The sequence below is a fragment of the Coloeus monedula genome, assembly GCF_965178545.1.
Source record: "Coloeus monedula genome assembly, chromosome: 22".
Taxonomy (NCBI): Eukaryota; Metazoa; Chordata; class Aves; order Passeriformes; family Corvidae; genus Coloeus; species Coloeus monedula.
The window spans coordinates 2,204,474-2,227,675 of NC_138802.1; the positions used below are offsets into that span (position 1 = coordinate 2,204,474).

The 23,202-nt window shown below is 46.2% G+C and overlaps 1 protein-coding gene across 1 annotated transcript in view; it reads left to right on the forward strand.

Moving 5' to 3' along the window:
- Nucleotides 1–23,202, forward strand: part of LOC309581114 (E3 ubiquitin-protein ligase MIB2-like) — a gene marked incomplete at its 3' end in the record, with an annotated part of 55,058 nt that overhangs the window by 10,180 nt on the left and 21,676 nt on the right. The window contains 14 exon segments of the mRNA XM_082295553.1: nucleotides 509–859; nucleotides 1,598–1,769; nucleotides 9,395–9,501; nucleotides 11,193–11,387; nucleotides 12,643–12,785; nucleotides 14,221–14,328; nucleotides 15,421–15,525; nucleotides 16,201–16,363; nucleotides 17,454–17,587; nucleotides 19,389–19,537; nucleotides 20,195–20,351; nucleotides 20,809–20,963; nucleotides 21,512–21,638; nucleotides 22,471–22,701. Coding sequence (XP_082151679.1) covers nucleotides 613–859; nucleotides 1,598–1,769; nucleotides 9,395–9,501; nucleotides 11,193–11,387; nucleotides 12,643–12,785; nucleotides 14,221–14,328; nucleotides 15,421–15,525; nucleotides 16,201–16,363; nucleotides 17,454–17,587; nucleotides 19,389–19,537; nucleotides 20,195–20,351; nucleotides 20,809–20,963; nucleotides 21,512–21,638; nucleotides 22,471–22,701 — 2,193 coding nt within the window. The 5' untranslated portion in view covers nucleotides 509–612.

The window sequence follows — 23,202 nt, forward strand, 5'->3', positions numbered from 1 at the left end:
ACCAAAACTGGCTTGAAGGGCAAGTGAAACTCAACAGTGCAGTATTCACATAAGATGCGTGTGAGGAGACTTCCTGAAAAATAGACTGAGATTGAATTTTATTGCTAAAATCGTGCTGCTGGTGTTTTCTTGGTAATTTCTTTCCATTTTATTTACTGTGCTTGTTTGTCTGCTGCTGTTGTGTCTCTGGTGGCTGTTGTGCTTATTCCTGAGTTTGGAATCAAGGGCTGGTACTGGAATTTTGTAAAGACTCCTTTCCCAGTTCTCTTCCCTCATTCACAGTACTCTGGGACAAGTTTTTTGGATATTATTGCAGATGCTGATGAGCCTTGGAAGCCTGGTTGGTTTTTTTATCATTCTCATCAGTGCTCAAGCTGTGAGAATCCCAGTTTTGAATAAAACAGAGATTTCTCTGCTCAGCAGGTCGGGCTTTTTCTGCAGCCTGATCCTTCTGGGAGGAAATGCCATGTGTGGAGTGGCATCACCTAAATTCCTGTTGCATTTCCAGGTGTGCTGACCATGCTGCCCGTGACGCCGCGAGTGCTGCCGCTGATCCCGCCCGTCTCCGAGACCCCTCTCGAGGAGGAGTTTTAGGGTTTGCTGTGCAGATCCATGGACCTGGACCCCCATGCCAGCATGCAGGTCGGGATGCGGGTAGTCCGTGGAGTGGACTGGAAGTGGGGCAGCCAGGACAGCGGCGAGGGCAACGTGGGCACCGTGGTGGAGATCGGCCGGACGGGCAGCCCCACCACGCCGGACAAGACCGTGGTGGTGCAGTGGGATCAGGGCAACAGAACCAACTATCGCACGGGCTTCCAGGGGGCTTACGACCTCCTGCTCTATGACAACGCCCAGATAGGTGAGCAGGGCCAGGACAGGGGCACAGCCACTGGCAAAGCCACCTCCTGCCCCTGTCCCATGTGCTGGGACAGCCTTTGGCACCTGTGGGCAGAGCACACTCAGCCTGTGCATGGCCAGGACATTCCTGTTTCCCTCTGTGCAAAGGCTCTGCTTTCCTCCTCTTTCCATCTGTGAGCTGAACACTTCCACTGAGTTTGTCATTCTGCAGACATGGCTTTAGGAGGAGAGGCCCTAATGTGGATATTTCATATTACACATACCACTTCACAGTGTATTATTGCATCACCTTCCAGACACGATTTTTTTCTCCTTAAACACGCATTCATCAAGTTTCATTCAAGTCCCCTTTACAGTTGTGTGCCCTAATTCTGTAAAGTGTGGACTAGAGGAGTAGGTTCATTCAGAACAGTTGTGCCAGGGTTTTCTAGCCCTTAAATAATTTCTCCTTAGAAACACAGCTGTTGCAATGCCCAGCACTAAGCATGGCACTCTTCCATGAGCAGTATTCGTGCTGTAAGGAGCAGAGATATTTACTTTAGGTATGAGTGGGATAAAAAATGGGAATGTAAGAAGCTGGAAAGAGGCGAACAGAGGGCTGACAGGATTTCTAGGTGCATTGTGAAGTACTTGTGCTTCTCCTTGGCTCAGTGAAAGGTTTTTTTCTGGAAAGGTGGTTCTAAGAACCTGGTTTTCCCTGGAATTTGTGTGGATCTCCCATTCTCTTTTGCTCCCCTAGGTGTCCGTCACCCCAACATCATCTGTGACTGCTGCAAGAAGCACGGCATCCGAGGCATGAGGTGGAAATGCAAAATGTGCTTTGACTACGACCTGTGCACCCAGTGCTACATGAACAACAAACATGACCTGTCCCACTCCTTCGAGCGCTACGAGACTGCTCACTCCCAGCCGTGAGTCCACTGCACCCTCAGCAGATTTAGGGGGCTCAGTTCCATCCTAATGCTCTCCAAAACCTCCTCTGTGCATCCCTGGGGTGTGCAGAATAACCCAGCAACAGCAGTACAACCTAACTTGTACACGTCTGTGTGATTTATAAAGAAATTCCTGTAGATTTATGGGGCAGTGCTCAATTTTTGCTGATTGGGTGGAACGACCAGAAAAGTTTGTTCTATAGAATTATGGTTAGTTTTTTATGAAGCTGCTTGAAAAAAAGGGCAGCAAACAGAAACCTGCAGAGTGTTTTTATAAAGTGACAAAAGAATGATTTCTGCTCTGGTTTTTCTCTTCCTCGCCCCCCCCCCGCCCCCCCCAATAAATAATTTCCTAGATTTGCTTTGCTACTTGCTGTTCTCAGGCCACAGGGAGGCTGAAAGGGATCTTACATTCCCAAATTGTTGATTTATTCTTGGGGTCTATTTGCTGAAGAGGCAGCACTTTCTCATTTACTCCTGCTCTGCACATGAATTTTTTTGGAGGTGACTGCTGCACTGATGCCTGTGGAACAGCATCTGTAATTTTATGCTCCTCCATGATTTGCCAAAACATGAAAGATCTGTTCTCCTGTCCTGAGGAAGAACTCAAAAACAGGCTCAAAAATACTTTTATTTGCACCTCCTAAAGTGGGCATGAAGATGAATCATGTAATCCTCTTGCCTTCAGGAGAAGGAATAAGAAATCAGCTTATCTCTGTCATTGATTTTCTTTTTTTTTCCTTTTTTTTTTTTTTAATGTTTTTGAAAATATCACTGTGCCTTGCATCCATCTGTGGAATGAAAAGTGTAATTACTGTGCTAAAGGCAGCAGTGTGGGATTTGGGATTTGCAGCTGCTTTTCCTGCCATGTGGGAAGCTCTGCCTGGAGCTGATTGCCAGAGTGGTGCCAGCGTTGGTTGAGCCAGAATTCCGAGTCCTAGCAGAGGAGGGATGCTGCTGGCCAGACAATCTCCCCCCTGAGCTTTGAGGCTTGTGTTTATCCACCAGATTAGGGTGTTTCTGGAGCTTGTGTTAATATGACAAGCCAGCCAGCTCCTACTGTGAAATGAGCCTCACAATTTGGTGTATCTATAAAAATACACATCTCTATAAAAATAGACATGTGGGGGCTTTTTCTCTTTCTATTAATAACGGAGTTATCTCCAAGTAGTTACTCAGGGATGCCTGCTTGCGTGTTTTATTTGAGTTTAAGGTACATCATTTTACTCACATTTAAATTAAAAAAAAAAAAAAAAAAAAAAAAGAGAAAAAGGCACTGCTGCAGAGCAGCCCCAATTTTCTGCCCTGTGCTGGGGATTTCTCAACCCTGCAGGTGGGAAATCCTTTGGGCAGCAGGGACCTGACCTTCTCCAGGAGCACCTGGAATGCTGTCCTGGATCAAAAGGCAGATTTCTAGGTAATTTCTCCTCAGGACTCATTCTCTGCAGAACTTGTTCCTTTTTTCTGAGCAATCTGGGTGGTGGAGGATGTAAAAAGAGCAATTTTCCCTCCCAAGGCTTGTCTCTGCCTGTGCCTGGGCTGCTGCTGGAGCTGGGCAGTGCAGTTCTTGCTGTCAGGGTGAAAAAGGGAGCTTGGAGGATGGCCAGCAAACTTGCCAGGGCCAGAGCTGTCCTGTGTGAATTGTTTGACTTTCCCAGAAACTGCAGCACCACTCTGGAATGTCGTGGAAGCACTGGAGAGCTCTTTGGAGGTGCAGAGCAGAATGTGATGTCTGATGGTGCTTTGGTGGCTTTTTGGCTGGGTTGGGGTTTTTTTTTTTCCCTACATGCCATGCTTTTGCCCTTTTAAATTTTTTTTTCTGAGTGTGGCTGGATGAGTGGTTAGAGAAAATGTGATATAAAACAACTTTATGTGACAAAAAGAACTCTAAACATAGGCCAGAGTGCCTGATACCAAGTCTTCATAAAATGAGCATTATTCTGATTTACTTTGCTGTGTGTTAGCAGGAATAAGGATCTTCAGAATAGCAAGCAGCTGATAAAAATAGAAAAGAAAAAAAAAGAAAAGAATAAGAGACACAGCATGAGCCTGTCAGGCGTGGCAGTGATTTCTGGGAGCCTCCATAAGGGGCAAGGATAAACCAGCAGTTGTAATTGGATAATGGAACACCTTTCCTGCTGTTGCTGTGTGGCAGGTATTGATTCCAGCTGGGTTTTGGGATGGAGAGGAATTAGGAAGTTACAAGGAAGAAGCTCCCCGTTGTGGAAAGCTGCGGGTTTTAAAGATGAATGAAAGGTTCACGTTGTGGTTCTTGGAAGTCACTCAGCTTTTGGAGCAAACAGGTTGTCACAAATGGGTTTGGTTTCAGGATTTGACCGAGGGTGGCACAATAACTGCAACAAATGGGTGTTTTCTGCAGCTTTCACACAGGGAGCTGGCAGATAAAAACCCTTTTACTCAGAAATGCCTTGCAGTGCAGGGGCAGGAAGCAGTGGGAAGATTTTGCTTTAGTGCAAATGCAGACCTGTGATTTGTTGGTCCAGGGTTTGGAGAGTGCTCTGCATTGAGAATGGAATGCCCTGATGTGAAACAAAGGGCACGGATCACCTTTGATCAATGCCATGGAGTGGATTTCTTTGGAATAAGGGAGGTCTGAGCTGTGCAGACACTTTGCCTTAGGCACTGCAGCATCCTTTTGGGAGAGCAGAAATTGCCTGCTTATGACTCACTGACTATTGCTTAGATCACTCATCTCTCTTTTTCTTTTTGCTTTTTTTTTAATTTTTTTTTTCCTTCTAAATAAAGTAGAAGATAAAACCTTTGGCAGTCCCCTAGGGACAAAAAGAGAAAATCAGAGTATTTAAGAAGACGTGGTAAATGCTGTGTGGATTTGGGTTTTGTTGTTGAGTGTCTGTGAAATCCAGGATGAGTCTCCTTTAGATACCAGGATTCTCCCACCTCCTTTCTCTGGGAATGGGGATGCTTTGGTTCTTCCCAAATCCCTGCTGTTGCTGCCAGAGCCACCACTGGCCACCTGAACCAGGCAAGGCCAACACATCCCTGTTTGTAGCAGGTCACTAATCCCAGGATTTAAGGAGGATTTAACCCCAGACAGACACTGCAGAGGATTCCCAATCAGTTTTCTAAAGAGGCTTTGAAGACACCTTTACCTGAAGGCTATTTCAGGTCTTTAAATGACCTGAGTTTGAACTTTAGGTGACAGGAAATGCTGATTTTCTTTTTAACTTTTGCTGTTTGAGGTAATCTCTTCCTGACCTCCTGATTTGTTATTTTTATTGGTCTTGTTTGGTTTGAATTTTATGGCTGTTGTGGGAGAGGCTCTCATCCTTGGCTTAAAAGGATGGAACAGCTGAGTTTTACTGAAGAGCTTTTCTCAGGGTTGTTGTACCTATTTGCTGAATATGTGCTTAGTAATTGGAAGATAAATCAGTGTCTGTGAGCAGGGCAGCAAAGCAAAGCTCATCAAGTTTATATTAGGGCTGCAAAAGTCAGGCACACTCTGGTGAGTTCTGCAAATAATCGAGCCTGAGATAATCTCATGCAAAATGTTAGTGTTGTGGTATTCCCATGCAGCGCTGGCATTTGGATCCCCTGCTCAGGGGTGGGGCTCAGTTGAATTTCAGATGTGGTGCATTTTACCCAGGCTATTTTCTAGCCTTCACTCACCAATAAATCACAACCTCAATAGTTTTTCACAAGCCCTGTTTTTTTTTTCTTTCCTGGCAAACAATGGAGCTGGAGGAGCCAGCGAGCTGCACAGGGAAATGTTTTGTGTAATCAGGCATAAGAAATACAAACATTTTCTCTCACTGTGTTTTATCCTGTAGTCAAAACAGAGATTGCAGTTATTTTCATCTGTAATTCTTAAACCAGCTCTGTCTGGTGGAGTTACCAGCTGGATTTGGAAATCAGATCCAGGAACAAGTGCGTGCTCTGATTTAGGTCTGTGCAGTGCAGACCCATTCAAGGCAGCTTTAATAATCCAACCTCCCATCTGTGGCTGCTTATACTGAGAGCTGAACTAATCCAGCAGCTGAGTGACAACTGCTGGGTGTTTGATTACTGGGCAATGCAGGGATGCAGGTTTATTTACATAGTAACCTCCTCAACTTGTGTTATTTAGGCAGTGGCAGTTTAAGCTAAGAAATTTGGGTGAGGAATATTTGGAATTGAATGCGACTCTTCTGTGCTGACGTTTTTATTTCCTGACTTGTAGCGAAGTGCTCATGAAGTATGAATGAATTTATTTCTATTAATTTATTATTTTTTTTTCTTTCAATGAATTTGTATCATTTTCCTTTAGGAAAAAACCCACCATTATTTGCCAGATAAATTGCCTGTGCCTCTTTAAAAAGCTCCAAACATATTATATATATATATTTTTTTTTTAAAGATATATATATAATATTTTATTTTTGAAAAATGCTGGTTGAAAATCCATGTGCTAAGCAACAGCTTCTAGGGGAGCTGGTCAGGTGATGCAGGTTCCTGTTCTTTAGAGCATTAAATACGCCTTGTTTTCTTGTATTATTGTATTATTATTGCCACACTGGGGCTTCCCTTGTGCAATTTGGATTATTCTGTTTGATTTGTGGAACAGGGATTGTGTTTCAATGGCATATTTTATCTTTATCTTTTCTGGAATTACATGATCAAAACTGCAAGCGAGAGAAACCTTCACTAAACCAGCTTTAGCCTGGGTTTTGAACTAATATTGATGTTTGAAGGATGATAACAAGACATTTTCACTCCATGTGCTCCATGGTGCTTCTGCATCTTCTCAGTGCAATATTCTGCCTTTAAGGGCTCTGTATGAACCTCTCTGAGGGCACAGTTGTGAAAAACTGCCTGCAGGAACCTTTTTACTTCCCATTTAGTAGCCTTGGTCTGAAACCTTCCCTGCTGTGGCTTTCCAGAACAGGATTTGATCCACGTTACTTTGGGAGTTACCAAAAACCACAGCTTTTACTTATAAAGATGTGTTATAAAGATACAGCTGGTTTTGTGAAGAACTGTGCCTTGTGAAGGAAGGAGAGGATTGAAAAGGAAAAAAATCTGGGTAAAGACAGTTCCTGAAATAGGTTTTTGTGATCCTGATCCCTCTCCAGCATCCTTGTCTTAGTCTGATTCCTGCTTGAGCGACCAGCAACCATCTGTCAGAACTGCCTTCCTTTATCCTTTGCTGGAAGTGCTTCAGGAAAAGCTTTGCTGGGGGGGATTAGAAAAACTGGGATTTCTTGCATTGAGGTCAGTTTTACCTGTAGCTCCTGCTGGCTTTTCTGGAGGTGGATCTTTGTGTGTCCTGGGAGGGATGTGGGTTTGGGTCTCCCACAAGTTGAAACTCTGGTTTAGAGCTGTGCCTTTCTGAAGGGATTACTGTGATATTTATGGCCTGCCACCTTACAGGGTGACCATCCCTTGTACTTCCCAGTCCCCTTCATTGTGTTTATTTCTTTAGATGAGAACTTTCTGCAGCAGAAAAATCTCACAAAACATCAACCAGGCCTGGTGTGAAGGAGCTCTGACTTGCTGCTGCAAGTTAAAAGTAGTTTTTGTGTAAATTTCTCCAGATCAGTTGATTTGGATCTCCCATCCCTCTCTCTAAAGCAGGGGTGATGCTGCTGTTCCAGATGCTGGAGCAGAGTTCTCAAGGATGTCAAAAGCCAAATAAGCACCTCAGAGAAGCCACATCCTCAGGGAGTGGTTCCCAGCATGCTGGAGAGAGCCATAACTTCATTCTGTACAGTACATGCTCCCAAGTGCTTTCTGGGCTCGACAGTAATTTAATATCCTTGGAATTTGTAGGGCAGAAACGGCTGCAGACTTGTGCTGTCATAATTAACGTTGTTATTAAAGGCAGTATCACAGTGATTAAATTTATCCCGGGGGTATTTTTGCAGCACTCTGAGTAACTTTGGTTGTTAGCCAGTATTTGGAGCAAAACATTTTGAGTTAGATTAAAACCTTTATAAGAATCATTGGCTCAGGACATCTGGTGCTTGCATCACTCTTTGGGGGTGCTGGTCAGCAGTGGTTTAAAGCAGGGTCAGAATTTTGGTGAGGCTGGGGAACGAGGACAGTTCTGGTGGGTGGCCCCCAGTATTTCAGCAGGACAGGAGATGGAATTTCTTTACATTTCCCTGCTTTAAGCAAGCTCAGCTTTCTGAACTGCTCAGCTTTGTTTTTTTGGTCCCCAACCACAAATTTCAGAGGAAGTGGCAGGTTAGTAACGTGAGAATGTTGAGCTGGGGAATGACTACTGTTGTGTGAGTATCCAAAAAGGGAACTTATGCCAAGAATAGAATGAGTGGTGGATATTTTGCTATTTAAACATCTTAAGCTTAACTCAGGGCTTTATTTTACTATCACTAAGAATCTTTGCATTGAATCCCATCCCTTGTGAGAGAAGGGTTTATAGGAGAGAAGTGTATTTTTATCACTTTGTCTCAGGGCTTGGCTAACACGTCTTTGATAAATTATTAGAAAAGCATTGAACAAAATACAGTGAGAACATCTAAGCTCTTTCAGAGGCTGTACCCAAATCCATGCTGGTTTTGAAGCCAGTCTGTAGTGCCTGACAGTGCAATAAAATGAATGCTGATCAGTGTCTCTTTTTAGCTGAGCTTTTCCCTCCACTGTCATTATCTTCTTTCATAACAATATCCAGCCTTGATAGTGCTTAAACCAGACAAAATCTCAGCCATCCAAATACAGGGCCTTCATCTTCCTCCTTTTGAGCTCCAGTCTGAGTAATGAACATTCAGTGATCATAAGAGCAAGTCATAAATAATCTCTCCCTCTTTTTAAACACGTAAGGTTGTAAACCACAGGTGGGAGCTCTGTTAGCAGGTTAAGAAAGGTAAAAGACTTAAGCATTTGGTGGATAAGTAAACAGTAAGTTCAAGCATAAGCTTTTTATCCTCCTCAGTCTCCACCTTCCCTCTGGAGGTATTAGATGGGAAATAATTACAGTGTTCTGAGGTCAGCCCTACCCCCGAGAAGCTTCCCCTCCCCTTGCCCTGGGGAACAGCTGCTGAACTTGGGTTGCTCTGTCTGGGCTGGGAGCTGCCAAGAGCCTGTCAGGCTCCACGGGCATGGATTGGGGCACCTTTGCAGTCACCTAGAAAAGGGGATTGCACCCTGGGTGAGCAACCAGGCAGGTCCTCGTGGGTTTTGGTGGCTTGGTGACTCATGAGAAGGCTTTGTGCCAGCCTGGGGACAGCACACACAGAGCCAGCAGAGAGGCTGCTGTGACATTATGGGAATTGGGAGCTGCTTTAACAGGACATCAGACCCCCTGTTCACTATCACGTAGGTACCTTTTTCCTTTTCCCTTCAGCTGGAGCGGGGTCTGTGCTGGGGATGTGGGGTGCAGGGCAGGTGGGAAGGTCTGTGGCAGACTGGGAATGGTCCAGCCACAGCACTGCTGGTCTAATCTCTGCTTTTCAGGTTATAGAATGTGCTGAGCTCCATTAGTGCCTCCATGCAGGGCCATCCTAGTAATGTCCACTGCCCTAAAGTGAAGGATGGTCCTCATGTGACAGCCCTCAGCTGGAACAGAGCTTTATCAGTGTCTGTAACAACAACAAATTCATTTGTTTTCTCTTATTCTGTTTTTTCAGGGTCCTAGTGAGCCCTCGACAGAATTTGACTCGCATCACATTAAAAGGGACTTTCCAGGGGGCTAAAGTGGTCCGTGGGCCTGACTGGGAGTGGGGTAACCAGGATGGTAAGCTGCTTTTGGGATGTCCTGTAAAACACCATTTGATTTTTTAAAAGATTTATATATATATATATAATATTTTATTTTTGCAAATTGCTGGTTGAAAATCCATGTGCTAAGCAGCAGCTTCTGGGGGAGCTGGTCAGGTGATGCAGGTTCCTGTTCTTTAAAGCATTAAATACACCTTGTTTTCTTGTATTACTTGTCACATGTCTGACATAAACTGTGTGCCTTCATTCAGGGTGTGGGAAGGAAGTTTTGCTGCTTTTCTTTTCATAGATCTGAAAACCTCTGGGAACCATCCTGGAAGTTCTTGTGTAAAATTGTAAATGCACACCATGTTACAAGAAAATAAAGACCCCTCTTTTCCTGAAAAAGCTTTAATTGATAGTGGAAGGTTTATCTGACTTTGTGTACAATATCCATTTTCTTTTGGAATTCTGTGGAATGTCCTTGTTTGGATACTTTTGAGGACAGTGAGGAGAAATTCTCTATAAGGAGGGTTTCACGTCGTGCACTGATGAAGGACTCTGTGGTTCCTGGAGAGTGGTTGCTGCTTTCTGTAGGAATTGAAACCTTCAGGCTGAAAATGCAGTGAGACAAAAAAGCCTTTTTAAAGCTGTTTTTGGGGTGTAATGCCTGTCCCCAGTTCACTGATAGCATTTCTGTGTGGTGCTCCAGGGCTAAGGAAGCTTTCCTGCCCGTTTGTCCCAGAGCCCTGGACACACACTGTGATGTTTACAGCTCCTTTTGCCCCTTAAGAATTAAGTCAGAAGTTCAAAGGTTTCCAAAGTTGACTCTGCCATTTATTGCAGCTCTGGGTTCAGTGGAGTACATGGATACTTGCAGGGTCTGAGAGCAAAAGCAGCTTATGCTCAATACAGCTTATCCATCCTTTTGAGATCAGAGCAGCATTTACATGTCTGAGACTTGTGCTGCTTCTGGTGGTGGTGACCTGAAAGCAGCTCCCTGAGCAGGAGCAGTGAGAAGAACCCCAAATCCAGCTCTCCATGAGCATGGTTTTGGTGGAGCTGTGCCCATCCACAGCCGTGTCATGGATAGAACTGACACCAAAACCCAATGTTTGCATTGTACTTTTCAGATGAGCTGCTAGATGAGGAATTCAGCTCCTTTGAGCTGTTAAATTGCAGGACTTTGCAGACAATCAGAAGTTCCTCAGTGAGACAGATGTTGCTGTCCCCATTTGGGGAAGTCCTGGGGAAGTGTTGGGACCTGCCCAAGTGCACCACAGAGTGACTTGGCAGCAGAGTGGGGTTGGGAACCTGCAAACCCTGACTGCCTTCATGAGGCTCAGTGTTGTCTCTTGGATGAGAGCACGTCCCGGTGCCCATCCAGCTTCACCTCCACACATCCATCCTTCTGTTCTGGATTTGAAGAAAACAAATTTTATTTGCTGTTTCTCCACCTGGCCGGTGTTGGGGAGAGATTTAAAGATCCTGGGTGGGTTTTGCAGCACTGCTGAGTTTTTTTTCTTGCCACAGTGTGGTGCCATGACACCATGTGTGTGTTCCCTAACTAGGCCATGCTCCTGCACACCAGGAATTCTCCACAGAATCATTCCAAAATGAGCGTCTCGCTGGGTTTCTACAAACTTAACGCAGAGATTCCCTCTTAATTGGTCAAAGTGAGTTGTCTCATGATCCAATTTTCCTGATTTTCACTTCTTTTCCCCTCAGGGGGTGAAGGTAAGACTGGCCGCGTGGTCGATATCCGGGGCTGGGACGTGGAGACCGGCCGCAGCGTTGCCAGCGTCACCTGGGCAGATGGAACCACCAACGTTTACAGGGTGGGCCACAAGGGAAAAGTGGACCTCAAATGTACCGTGGAGGCTTCTGGGGGCTTCTACTACAAGGAGCATCTCCCAAAATTAGGTGGGTGGAAACAAACCTTTGCTGAGAGAAGTCTGTGTTGAGAAGTTGTGATTCACACAGCCCTTGGCGCTGAAGCCATTTTGCGTGGAAGACATAAAACCACCTCCTGATTTTCTGAGGTTCCCAGTTAATAAGCATCATTTGAGAGAATTTGGTTTGTGTGTGAGCATGGGGCTTGATCTCAGAGTTGTTGATGAAATAGTTTGGCCTTTTGGTGGTAAAACCATCGGTTACCCACAGTTGTATCCCAAGGAACACAATTTCTGCTGGAAATGCAGGAAATTCCTACTCTGTTACAGAGAATCCAGCTTTTCTCACTTTGGTCAAATTTGTCCATCCAAAGCTTTTAATTCTTCAGACAAGCTGTTGTTCACTGTGCTTTTAGAGAGCAAACACTTTCCTGGTGGAGCCAAAAGTGTGTTCAGTGGGGGGAATGTGACCAAAGGGAGACTTTGGAGAACGGAACAGCCAAAAATTAGAAAAAGTGATGGGAAAAGGTGAAGTCTGTATTGGCAACTTGCTGCCATCCACCTTTCCTCTTAAGTCCAAGGAAACTCCTTGTGGTTTTGGACTTGAAGCTTTTTTTTACCCAGGTGTAATTTAGTTGTGGGGTTGTTTTTTTAATGAGGTGCAGGGACCATCTTTGGCTCCCCTGAAGGAAAACAGAGTGGTCTGGTTTTGTGTTTGCAGCAGCAGAATCAGGGTTTTTATCAGACTTTTCAGATAAAACTTTTCAGGCAGACTTTTATTTGTCTTTCTCAGACTTTTCTCTCCCTGAGCAGTTTGGCAAGAGCATGAGGGGAGGGGAGGGTTGGATGAGGAGCTTAATTCCAGGGATATGGCTACATGGGAAGGGTAGGAGGGCAAGGCACTCCTCAGAGTGAGTTCTGTGGCTGCTTGGGGAGGGGAGAACTAAGTTTGGGTGCTGTGTGGGTGTGTCTGAACAGCAGTTGTGGGTGAGTGGATTGCTAAGACCAGCTCCTGGTGTCTGCCTCAGCCTGAGAGGCATTCCCCGCTCTGCAGAGGAACAAAATGTGTCTTGTTAGAGCTGCTTCTGTTTAATTCATATTAATATCCAGTTAGAGTTAAATCCTACTGATTCCTCTGCACAGTGCTGCCCTATAGAGTGTATAGGGCATGAAAAGGGGTTTGCACCATTCCGCCCCAATTAATGTTAATTTTCAACCCTTGTAACGAAGCTGAGGTGTGTGACTGCACCCTGCATGCCTGTGGGTGCTGTCCTTGTTGTCCCCAGGGAAACCAGCTGAGCTGCAGAGGAAGGAGAGCACAGACAGGCATCCCTTCCAGCACGGGGACAAGGTGAAGTGCCTGCTGGACATCGACATCCTGCGTGAGATGCAGGAGGGCCACGGAGGCTGGAACCCCAAAATGGCCGAGGTATGTCCCTGGATACTCCCCTGGATACAATTCCAGCCTCTCCCTCATTCTGCACTGCCCAGAAAGTTAGCAGAACATCTTTGTGTGACCTTAAAGTCGACTGAATCACAAATACAGATATTTTTAGTGATAGGACACTGGAGTCAGAGTTATTTTTAGGCTCTGTTGGGATGAGAGTGGCCTTGTGGATCCCTGCAAAAGTCTTGGAAGAAAAAAAAAAAAGATAATAATGGCTGGTTTGTTTGTTTTTAAATGAGCCACGGATCTTTTCTTTGGAGTTCTGGATCCATTCCTTGTTTGGCTTCTTTTGTGCTGTGCATTACTGGTAATGAAAGTTATGTGTTTTGTCAGCACTAGGCTCTGTCCCTGACCAGGGCCAAGAATTTCTCAGCCCATATGGTATTTTTGAAGCTTAGTCTTCCCTTTAAATTGAAGAGCCATCAGTCTGCTGTCACCTGTTATCCTAAAAACCCCAGAGAGTGGAGGAAGTAAAGCTAGAAATAGCACCTATTACTGTAGAATAGCATGAATAAATGCTATAAAACTATAAAAGATAGGTTAAATACGTATCCTGGCCCAACCTGCCCTACAGGTGAGCAGACTTTTTGAAATCAGGCTTTAAAATGTCAAGGCAAACTCTGCCGTTTCAGTTTTAAACTGGAAATTTCCTAACTGAGCCTCAGCCTCTTTTTTTGGGTTTTTTTTTCAGCCTGGCAGGCAGGGACTTGGTATCTTCTGATGAACTTCAACAAGGCTGCCAGTGGAGCCATGAATTCTTTTACTCCAGCTAAGGAGTACAGCCCCAAAGCTGTAGTTTTTGGGTGTTGCTGTGTCTGTTGTTGGCTGTTAAACCTCTGTGCTCCTGAATTCCTGTTGTTGGGGAATGCAGGGGTAGAGAGGGATGATAGCAGAGAAACAGGAACCTCCTGTCACCTCAGAAACTGGCATTTTTTACATCTTTATAGACCATGAGCTGCTCAGAACCTGCCAGAACAGCAGACCTAGAACCCTGCACCACACAGTTTTATTTTGTTTTCTGTACCATGCCCCTTTTCCCCTCCCAGACTGTGCCTTGCTGGTATTTTATAACGCAGAACAATGTTGGAATCCCTGCCCACCTCTGTCATTTGGAAGGAGGACCATTTGTGCCACATTTTCAAGCATTTTTGCACTTTGTATTCCTATCCCCCTCCTCCCCCAATACGCTGCTCCTTCAGAGGAGCTTTTAGAGGAGCCTTTCCCCTCCTTTTGTAGAAAAACAATGGTTGCATCTCATGTAGAGCAGGTTTGGGAGCACTGTGGATGGGAAATGCTGGGTGATTTAGCCACCTATGCCTTGGATGCCTTCTTTCCCCACTATTAAGCAACATGATTTATTTAGGGGCTTTTCCCTCCTTTTTTTGCTTTTTCTTTGTTTTTCCCCTCCTATCCAAAGTTCATTGGCCAGACAGGGACCGTGCACAGGATCACAGACAGAGGGGACGTGAGGGTCCAGTTCAACAGTGAGACCCGCTGGACTTTCCATCCTGGAGCCCTGACCAAGGTAGGTGCTGGGCCTGGCCTGGGAATGCTGCAGGGAGGTCACTGAACCTGCTGGGTTAGGGCTCAGAGTGTCACCAGCAGGTGCTGAAGGAACACCGTGCTGTTATAAACACAGTTGTCCTATTTTATGAACTTCTTGCATTTCTAAGTCCTTAAGGTAAACTCCGTTTCTTAATTTCAGCTTCCAGTACCTCATCCTTCTGCAGCTGCCTTTCCCTTGTGATGAACCTTCTCCCACATAATTTCCCTTTGATTTTTTTTGTTCTTCTCTGCTTTGTGTTTCCACGTTGTTCTTTTTTGCATCTTTGTCTCGCTTCTCTCTGATTTCTTCTGAATCTTTCATCCAGCCCTTCTCATTTTGTGGCTGCATTTCCAAAGCTCACAGCTCTGGCCTTCCCCAGAGGTTTGAGGACTTTGAAATGTGGATGATTAGAAAAAGAGATAATTAGGTACAGAAGAAGCTGCTGGAAGACCATAAAATTCTGACCTGAGCAAGGTCACAATGCTAAAAACTCCCAATACCAGTGGAAAATGCAGTGTCAGACTGTTTTGCACAAAATTAGTCTGCTCTGAAAAGTGTGTTTTGACACTGCTCCCCTCCCAGCTCAGTGAGCAGAGGGAGCATCTGGCAAATTACCAGCACAGATAAACCCTGGTTTCCCTTTTCTGTTTTAAATAACAAACAGATTTAACTTCCTTATTAGAGTGAATTAAAATCTGCAGTGCCGAGCCAGGTGTAGCGAGGAGATGGACCAAGAAAACTTCTGTACTTTATCTGGTATTAATTACAAACAATTTGGAGGAAAAGAAGTGAGGGAACTGCCTGTTCCAAATTATTTCCCTACTTAAATGGGCACTTGGCTTAAAAGAGAATTGGTCTGTGTTTATTTTGCAGCTCAGTGGTTACAGCTTTCTTGCTAGCTGCATTTATGTTTTGCAATGCTGTTTTTTGACTCAGTGGGTGTCTTGTTTGTTGGGATTTTGGGAGTGGGGTGGAGGGGCTGATCACTATTATTTTTTTCTCTGTGTGTGTGTGTGTGTGTGTGTGTGTAGCTTCATCCCCCAAAAGCTTATGACTTTCTTTTTCTTGTAGCTCAACACCTTTTGGGTTGGTGATGTGGTCCGGGTGATAGATGATATGGAAACAGTGAAGCGGTTCCAACCTGGTCATGGGGAGTGGACAGATGAGATGGCACCTGTGAGTGCGCGCCAGTTCCAGTTCCAGGACAGTCCAGTAACCTCCTGAGCTTCCCCCAAGCCCTGAGCACTTAGAGATGGGCTTGTATCCCCCCCCAGAATTCCTGCTGGGAAGTCCCTGCCCAGCCCCTGGTGCTGGTGGCTCTCGGTGATGCCACCGTGTCCACGGCACCCAAACGGGAAAAGGGGGAATCCCTCAAAAAGGATTTGGCTGCCACCAACTCACATGAGAGGTTTCCATAAGCAAAATCCTCTTATGCTCTCCCTGATTCTCTGGAATGAGGCAGGGAAGTGCAAAAATGGTCTGATCAGCCCAGTATGGCTAAAAAGTGGGATACAGGTGTCCTCCAGGAGCAGCTAAAGCCCAGAGGAAACCATCCCTAGTCCCAGTTTGATCAGTTCTTATCAGCACCTCCCTCCCCAGCCGTTTCCATGTGTCTGGGAAAACCCTGCCATGCCAAACCAGTGAGAGAGAAACTGGTGAGAGCCCTCTGGTGTCCTCGAAGTGGGAGCTGTCTGCGAGTGTGTCACTTGTCCAGTGCTTCTTTTCACACAGCGGGAGCTGCAGCTTTGCGAAAATAAAAACAAACCCCAAAACCTTGGCTTTGGGTCTGGGAACTGCAGTTTTGGGTGGGGAGGGGGGAGAAAAAAGAAAATCCTTTTTTTTTCTTTGCAGACCCTGGGGCACATTGGGAAGGTGATCAAGGTCTATGGGGATGGAGATCTGCGAGTGTCAGTGGGGGGACAGTCCTGGACCTTCAACCCTGCCTGCCTGACAGCCTACCAGAGGGAGGAGGAGGCCAACCTGATGACCACAGAGAGTGCCAAGGAATCCAAAAGTGAGGGACAAGTCTGGTCTCCCAGGGGCTGGCAGCTCTTGGATCCAGCTCTTTGGAGGGTGCTAAAATCCAGATGTTCTTCCCTGCCTGGAGAACTAAAGTCCAGCTGTGCCTTACTGGGCAGACAAAGCTTAGGAAAATGCAGAGTTTAGGACTGGGAAATGCTGGGATTAATGGGAAAATGCAGAATTTAGGATTTTGAAATGCTGGCCTTAACAGGAAAATATAGAATAAAGCCCAGCTGTGCCCCACTGGGGAAGCAAAGCTGGCCTTAACAAGAAAAAAGAGAATTTAGGACTTGGAAATGCTGAGATTATTGGGAAAATGCAGAATTTAGGACTGGAAAATACTGGGATTAATGGGAAAATGTAGAATAAAGCCCAGCTCTGCCTTACTGGGCAAGGAAAGCTGGCCTTGACAGGAAAATGCAGAGTATAGGACTTGGAAATGCTGGGATTAATGGGAAAATGCAGAATAAAGCCCAGCTCTGCCTTACTGGGCAAGGAAAGCTGGCCTTGACAGGAAAACACAGCATTTAGGACTGGGAAGTGCTGGTCTTGACAGGAAAATACAGAATTTAGGACTCAGAATTGCTAACCACAGCACTGCCCTAGGTTCAGTATTTGCCTCATCCTTGTCCTGTCCCAGTCCCCTGTTCCATCCTGTTTCCTCTACAAGGACACTGATTCTTGAGGGCTTGTGAAATATTCCCAGGTCCTTGCATGGAACTGTTGTGAAATCAACAATTATTTTGCCTAATCCTCCCTGAAATCGAGTTTGGGATCACATGGTGCGTGGAGTGGATTTTTTGGGTGCTTTGCACATCTGCTCATACATTTTTTTTTGTGGCCTGACCATCCTGATTTCCTCTGGATGTCAGGATCATGTGGGAGAGAGGACAGACTTGCCAGGATTTTTTTGTTTTCCTGATGTAGATGGATCTTGGACTGTTTCCTCAAGTCAGACTTGCAAACTTGAGGGAGAACTTGCAAAATTTTTCACTTTGCTCTGCCTGGGGAGCTGTGACAACTCTGTCCCCTCAAACACTGAGAATTGTGTGGTGACAGGTCCATTTTTGTCTCTTTTTCAGGTACTTTGGTGACTGTCCTGGAGAAGCTGCTGTCCCAGAGGACGGAGTCGGAGCACGCAGGGTGCCTGGTCATTTGTGCAGCCCTCAACAACGCAGCCAAAGTCCGGGAGCTCCTCCAGAAATACCCAGACAAGGCAAGTTTGGAAGACAAAAATGGTTCTTTTTCCTTTGTTTCTACTCTTTAAAACTCTGTCATAAAATTTTGTAGTCGAGCAGGGAAAAGGATGTGAGAAAAATAAGATATTTTTCAGGCTTAGTGATATCTCCTATCAGTTGGAATATTATTTTGTGGCAATTTAGGATTAAATTCACAAGTTAAATGTGCATATTTGGTGCCTCTAGTTTGTGGCATTAAATCTGAACTAAAGTCCTTACAGCACCTTTCCCAAGCTGGCTTTTCCCAGGTTTCCTGTATGGCCACTGCAGCTGTAGAATGAGGGGGAGAGGGATTTATCTATATGAAAACAGGAGCAGATATCAGAGGATCTGCTGGAAAAGGAAGCCAGGGATTGTGTCTGGCTGTGCCTGTCCTTAGAGGACCTTATACAATCACATTGTTGGAATCAGGAGGGAGAAAAGCTGCCCAGATCTGTGCAGTGTCTTATCTCATGTCTGACTGGAGCAGGGAACTGGGCTGGACTTGTTGCTGGACAATTTCTGTGCCTGCAGAGTGCCAAACTGTCAGCATCACATCTCCTGAAACCTCCTTCAGGGAGGGGCTCAGGGTTTAGGAACAGGGGGAAACAAGAACCACCAAAGTCTTTCAGCAGTGTGTCCTTGGAAACCACTGGTAACAAAAAGAGGTTTTGTTGGGGCTGTGTCTGTGGGGCTGGCAGGAGGAGCTGTGACCCAGGAAAAGCAGCATCAGCTCTGAAGGAACCCCTGTGAAGCTGATTTAGTGGTTATTTTTCTGGTATTTATTGTAGTTCTTTATTTATAAACTTAACGGGGGTTCTGGGGATGGGAAGGAGACACAAATAACTGCAATTCTCAAATTGATCCCAGACAGGAAAGTCCCAAGAGTAAGAATCCATGATATGATCAGTTGTTTTTAGTAGACTTCTATTTCTACTCCAATATTTATATTAATAAATCAGCTATTTCTGTTGGAGTCTTACAGAGAGCAGGCTGGATTTGAGGTTCACTTAGAGCAGGTTGGAATTGCTTGGCAGGGTTTTTCCAGCTTATCAGCACTGTCTGCCTTGTCTAGGTGGAAGAACAGCAGTGACCTCTAATTCCTCTTTGCCCAAAGGACTCGCCCATCATTTTGTGCCTATCCAGGGAAGTGCTGCCCCTCCTGCTCTGACTGCTGCATAAAATCAGCTGCAGGGAAAAAACCTTGACTATTAACTTGTTCTCCTTGCCAGTCTGCTGAGGTTTTGTGCCTCCTTCTCCTCTCCTTAGCCTCCCACTGGTTTCAGTAGCTACTTTGCCTTTTTGTTCCCTCTTGCCTCTTGTTCTTCAGTGCCTTTAATTCTCCAGAACTCTCACTGCAGCACTCGAGCACTGAGATCTCCCCTGCAGCCACTGCACCCACTGAAGTACCTGCAGCAGCACAGCACAGTGGGGACTTGGCACCTCCAAGGCCTTATGCAAAGCTAATTTGATTTCCTCACACATTTCCCTCTCGGGAAGGGAATTGTTGGCAGGGATATCAAGGCGTGTTGTGCTCGCAGGCACAGAGCGATTTGGCAGCAGGGCTGTGCAATCACAGCTCTGGCTTCCAGCTCTGTTCTCTCACTTCTCCCCTCTTCACTAAACGTGCTGTCCCCTTCCCCTTCCAAAATGTTTTGGGACAAGGTCAGCTGGGAGCTGCTGGCCAGGGAGAGGAGCCAGCAGGGCACGGACTTTGTGGGATTTCTGGGCAGTTCCCACTCTGCTCCCAGCACAGGACAAGGTCATCCCTTATTTTCTGTGTCTCTGCCCTTCCCAAAGGTCGATGCCAAGAACCAGGGCAGGACTGCTCTTCAAATTGCCTCTTACCAGGGGCACCTGGAGGTGGTGAAGACCCTGCTGCAGGCACACGCCAACGTCAACCTGCGGGACGACGAGGGGGACACGGCGCTGCACTACGCAGCCTTTGGGTAGGACACCTCCCCTCCTGCTATCCCTGATGGAAAACTTCCATCCTAGATAGAAATGGACACTCTGTGTCAAGGATGTGTGGCTGGTGGAGGCTTTTCCTCTGGTTTTGATGTTGGGAATTGGCCTTGGAGTTTCAGCCCACAGGTGCATTTCTTTCTCTACAACAGCATCCTTCTTTCCAGAAGGATTTCTATCTAGCACAGGATTTCTTAGCACAGGGATTTCTCATCCTCCACAGCTAGTTCAGTTTCCATGCTAGGAATTTTCAGAGGGAATCAGAAAAAGAAAGTGATAAGGAAGTTTCAGTCATTAAACTCTTTCCAAGGGGCTGAGGGAGGTGGTTTGGTGGATTGAGATCAATTTGTTTGGTTGGGTTCTGTAAGTTTGTGCGTTTTCCAGAGCAAGATGAGATTTTGAATTTTATCATCAGTTACCAGGGAAGAATTCATCATTAAGAATGAGAATTCCTGTTGTTTTAGAGCAGAGAGCACAAATTAGGAAGGTTTTGTTGCATGTGGGAGTTTTTTTAACACTAAGAGAAGTGGGGTGAGGCTGAGAGGATACAAAACCTGAGTTCTGTTGCTTTGCAAGAAGGAAGAATTTACTGTGTGCACAGGATTGACTCTAATCTGGTTTTGTCCCTGCTTGTAAACCAGAAACCAGGCTGAGGTTGCCCGTGTGCTCCTGGCTAAAGGAGCCAGTGCAGACCTGCTGAACCATGCCAAGTGCACAGCCCTGTACGTCGCTGTCAGCCAGGGATTCACCGAGGTGGTGAGGGCCCTCTGTGAGCACAACTGTGATGTCAACCTCCCAGTAAGTTTGGGATTTCAGGGATTTAGGGTAGGGAGGTGTTTGGGGTTTTTTTGAGGTGGGAAGGTGCTGCTTTATGTCTCACACCATTTGTGGCTTTGTAGAATTGGAAAGTCGTGCTCTTAAAATGGGTGGGAAATATTCCTGGATTTCAGTACCCTGAAATTCCAGGTTTGGGTCTGCCCCTTCTTCATCACATCAGCATTTTCTGCTGGATTCAGGCTTCCAGGGAAAGCTGACCTGCTGTTCCTGTGTGTTGTTCCCAGCAATAAGATTTTTAAGGATGGCAGTGACGGTGACTTGGGCCCAGCCCATTTTTAGGGTGTGTTTGTGTGGTGATGGGGCTGTTCTGTGCTGGGTCAGTCCCTCAAAGCTGGTCAGGACTTCCAGCAGCTCACAGGGGGTTTCCTTGGAGTTTCTGAGGTTGGTAACCTGTGTTTGCTTGGGTCTCCATGTGTAGGATTCCCAGGGAGACACACCCCTGCATTATGCTATCACTCTGGACTACAAAGTCGTGATTGAGATTCTCACTGAAGTTCCCAACATAGATTTCACTGTCCAGAACTGTCAAGGCTTCAACCTGCTCCACTATTCTGCTCTGAAAGGCAACAAGCTGTAAGTGACCTTTTTTTTTCCCAATTTTTATGCCTTTTGCAGATGTTAATTTGTGCTGGCTGTCTAAGAAGGTGGCAGGTGTGGGTCTGGGTAGTTGGTTACACATTTCTTGCATTTGGATATGGCTGGGTAGGGCTGTTGGCCTCCTTCAGGCCTTCACAGGAAACTTCTGCCTGCTTTCCCCATCCCATCTTTCTCATGCTTCCCTAGGCTAGGAAATCTCTCTGTTTCTGGACAGTCTCAGATGTTTGAGTTCACACTTGGAAGGACAGGAGAAGGTCTTAGTAAAGACTGAGAGCCTCTGGAGCTCTTCCAAGGATAAATCTGCTCATTATTTTCAAAGCAGTGTGGCTTTATCCTATTTTATGAAATGATAACTGAGGGCTTTTGTTGTATTCTTGTAATTCCATTTGTGAGTTTGAGGGTCTGCTCTTCATTGCTGCTGTCAGCTCGTGGTGCTGCCTGGTAAAACATGGACATTGATAACTCCTGGGCAGGAGAGGCACAAATTAATTCTTCCATCTCTGTTAACCTCTCCAACTCTGCAGGGCCATAAAGAAGATTCTGGCCAGGGCTCGGCAGCTGGTGGACTCCAAAAAGGAAGATGGATTCACTGCCCTGCACCTTGCTGCTCTCAATAACCACATGGAAGTGGCTGAAATTCTCATCAAAGAGGTAAGAAATGACCCAAACCCACCATCAAGAAAACCTGTCCCACTCCCATTTGTCTCACTCCCAAGCCCCACATTTCCCAACCACTCCTGAGTTAACACTGAGACCCACAGGGATGTCCCTGTCCCTTTGAAGAGCTGGCACTGTTTGCCAGGCTGAAGAGCAGGGCTTGGCATTCCTGGGGGGGATTCTCCTTTGGCACTGGCAGGGAGGAGAAAAGTGTCTTGGCTCAGAACAAAGCGGGTTGGAACTGGAATGTTCAGTGAAGATAAAGTGGGATTTGGGCCCTCCCAGGCCCCACACTTGATGCCATGAAGATTTTTTGCCTTTTCTTTTATACCCCTGTTATACCTTTTTACAACTTCTGTATTCCCAGTGCTTTTTGCCTCCATTCTTGGACTCGTTTGTCAAGCTCAGAGACTCAACATTTTAGAAGCTTCATAGCCAGGGATCAGTGTGCCCCAGAGCCCAAGGTCCTCTCCAGAACACATCCTGTAAAACAAGATAGAACCATCCAGGGGAAGGCTCCCTGGGGAGGGGAGCTCACTCGAGCCTCTCACTGGGGAATCTTTGATAGATCTGCTAATTAGTAACACCTATAATGTTATGCCCAATCTTTGGGGATACTCAGGCAGGGTGCAGCTCGATGCACATGACCTGGACATGTGCACCTAAGGTTCCTTAAAATAAATACCAAGGTAAAATAAATACCAAGGTAAAATAAATACCAAGGTACGACTCTTGATTTTAAGACCAGGAAAAGGCATCACACTCCCAGTTCTCCAGCCACGCTCAGCAGCCACAACTCCCTCTGGTGCAATTCCTGCTTTTCCAGGGTCGCTGCGACGTCAACCTGAAGAACAACAGGAACCAGAGCCCGCTGCACCTGGCTGTGATCCAGGGCCACGTGGGGATGGTGCAGCTGCTGGTGAGCCAGGGCAGCGACGTCAATGCTGAGGATGAGGACGGGGACACGGCCATGCACATCGCCCTGGAGCGCCAGCAGCTCATGGCCCTCGCCATGGAGAAGCGGGAGGGGGACATGGGGGCCTCCCTCCTTTCCAAGGTGAGCTGGGAGCAGAATTCCAGCACCAAGGGGCAGGGAAATGTTCCATGGTACAACAGCAGCGGGTTGTGGGGTCTAGGGGTTGAAGGAAGGTAGGGAAACTCCAAAGTCGGTCCAGATGGGGAGCATCGAAACAAACCTTGCTTGTGGGAAAGCAGGAATAGATCCTCCTGAATTTATAGCATGAAAGTTGACATAGTCAGACAGCAATTCAGAGCTGTCTCTGATATTTTTATGAGCATTGTGCACTTCTTTCCTGACATGAGAAAGGTCATGAATTCAGCTGCAGAGCCAAGAGACTCCTGGGTTTAATTCATGCCCCAGAACCACAGCAATTCGTTTCTGTCTGATGGCATGGAAAATATGAGGAGAGCTGACCACAGACACCCCAGTTATCTGCAGATGTACAGCGGGGAGAGAGGGGGATGGAGCAGGCTGAAGGAGAAGGGGGAAGCTGTTACAAAGCCTGAACTGGATTTCTCTGTGCTGCTCTGTATCCAT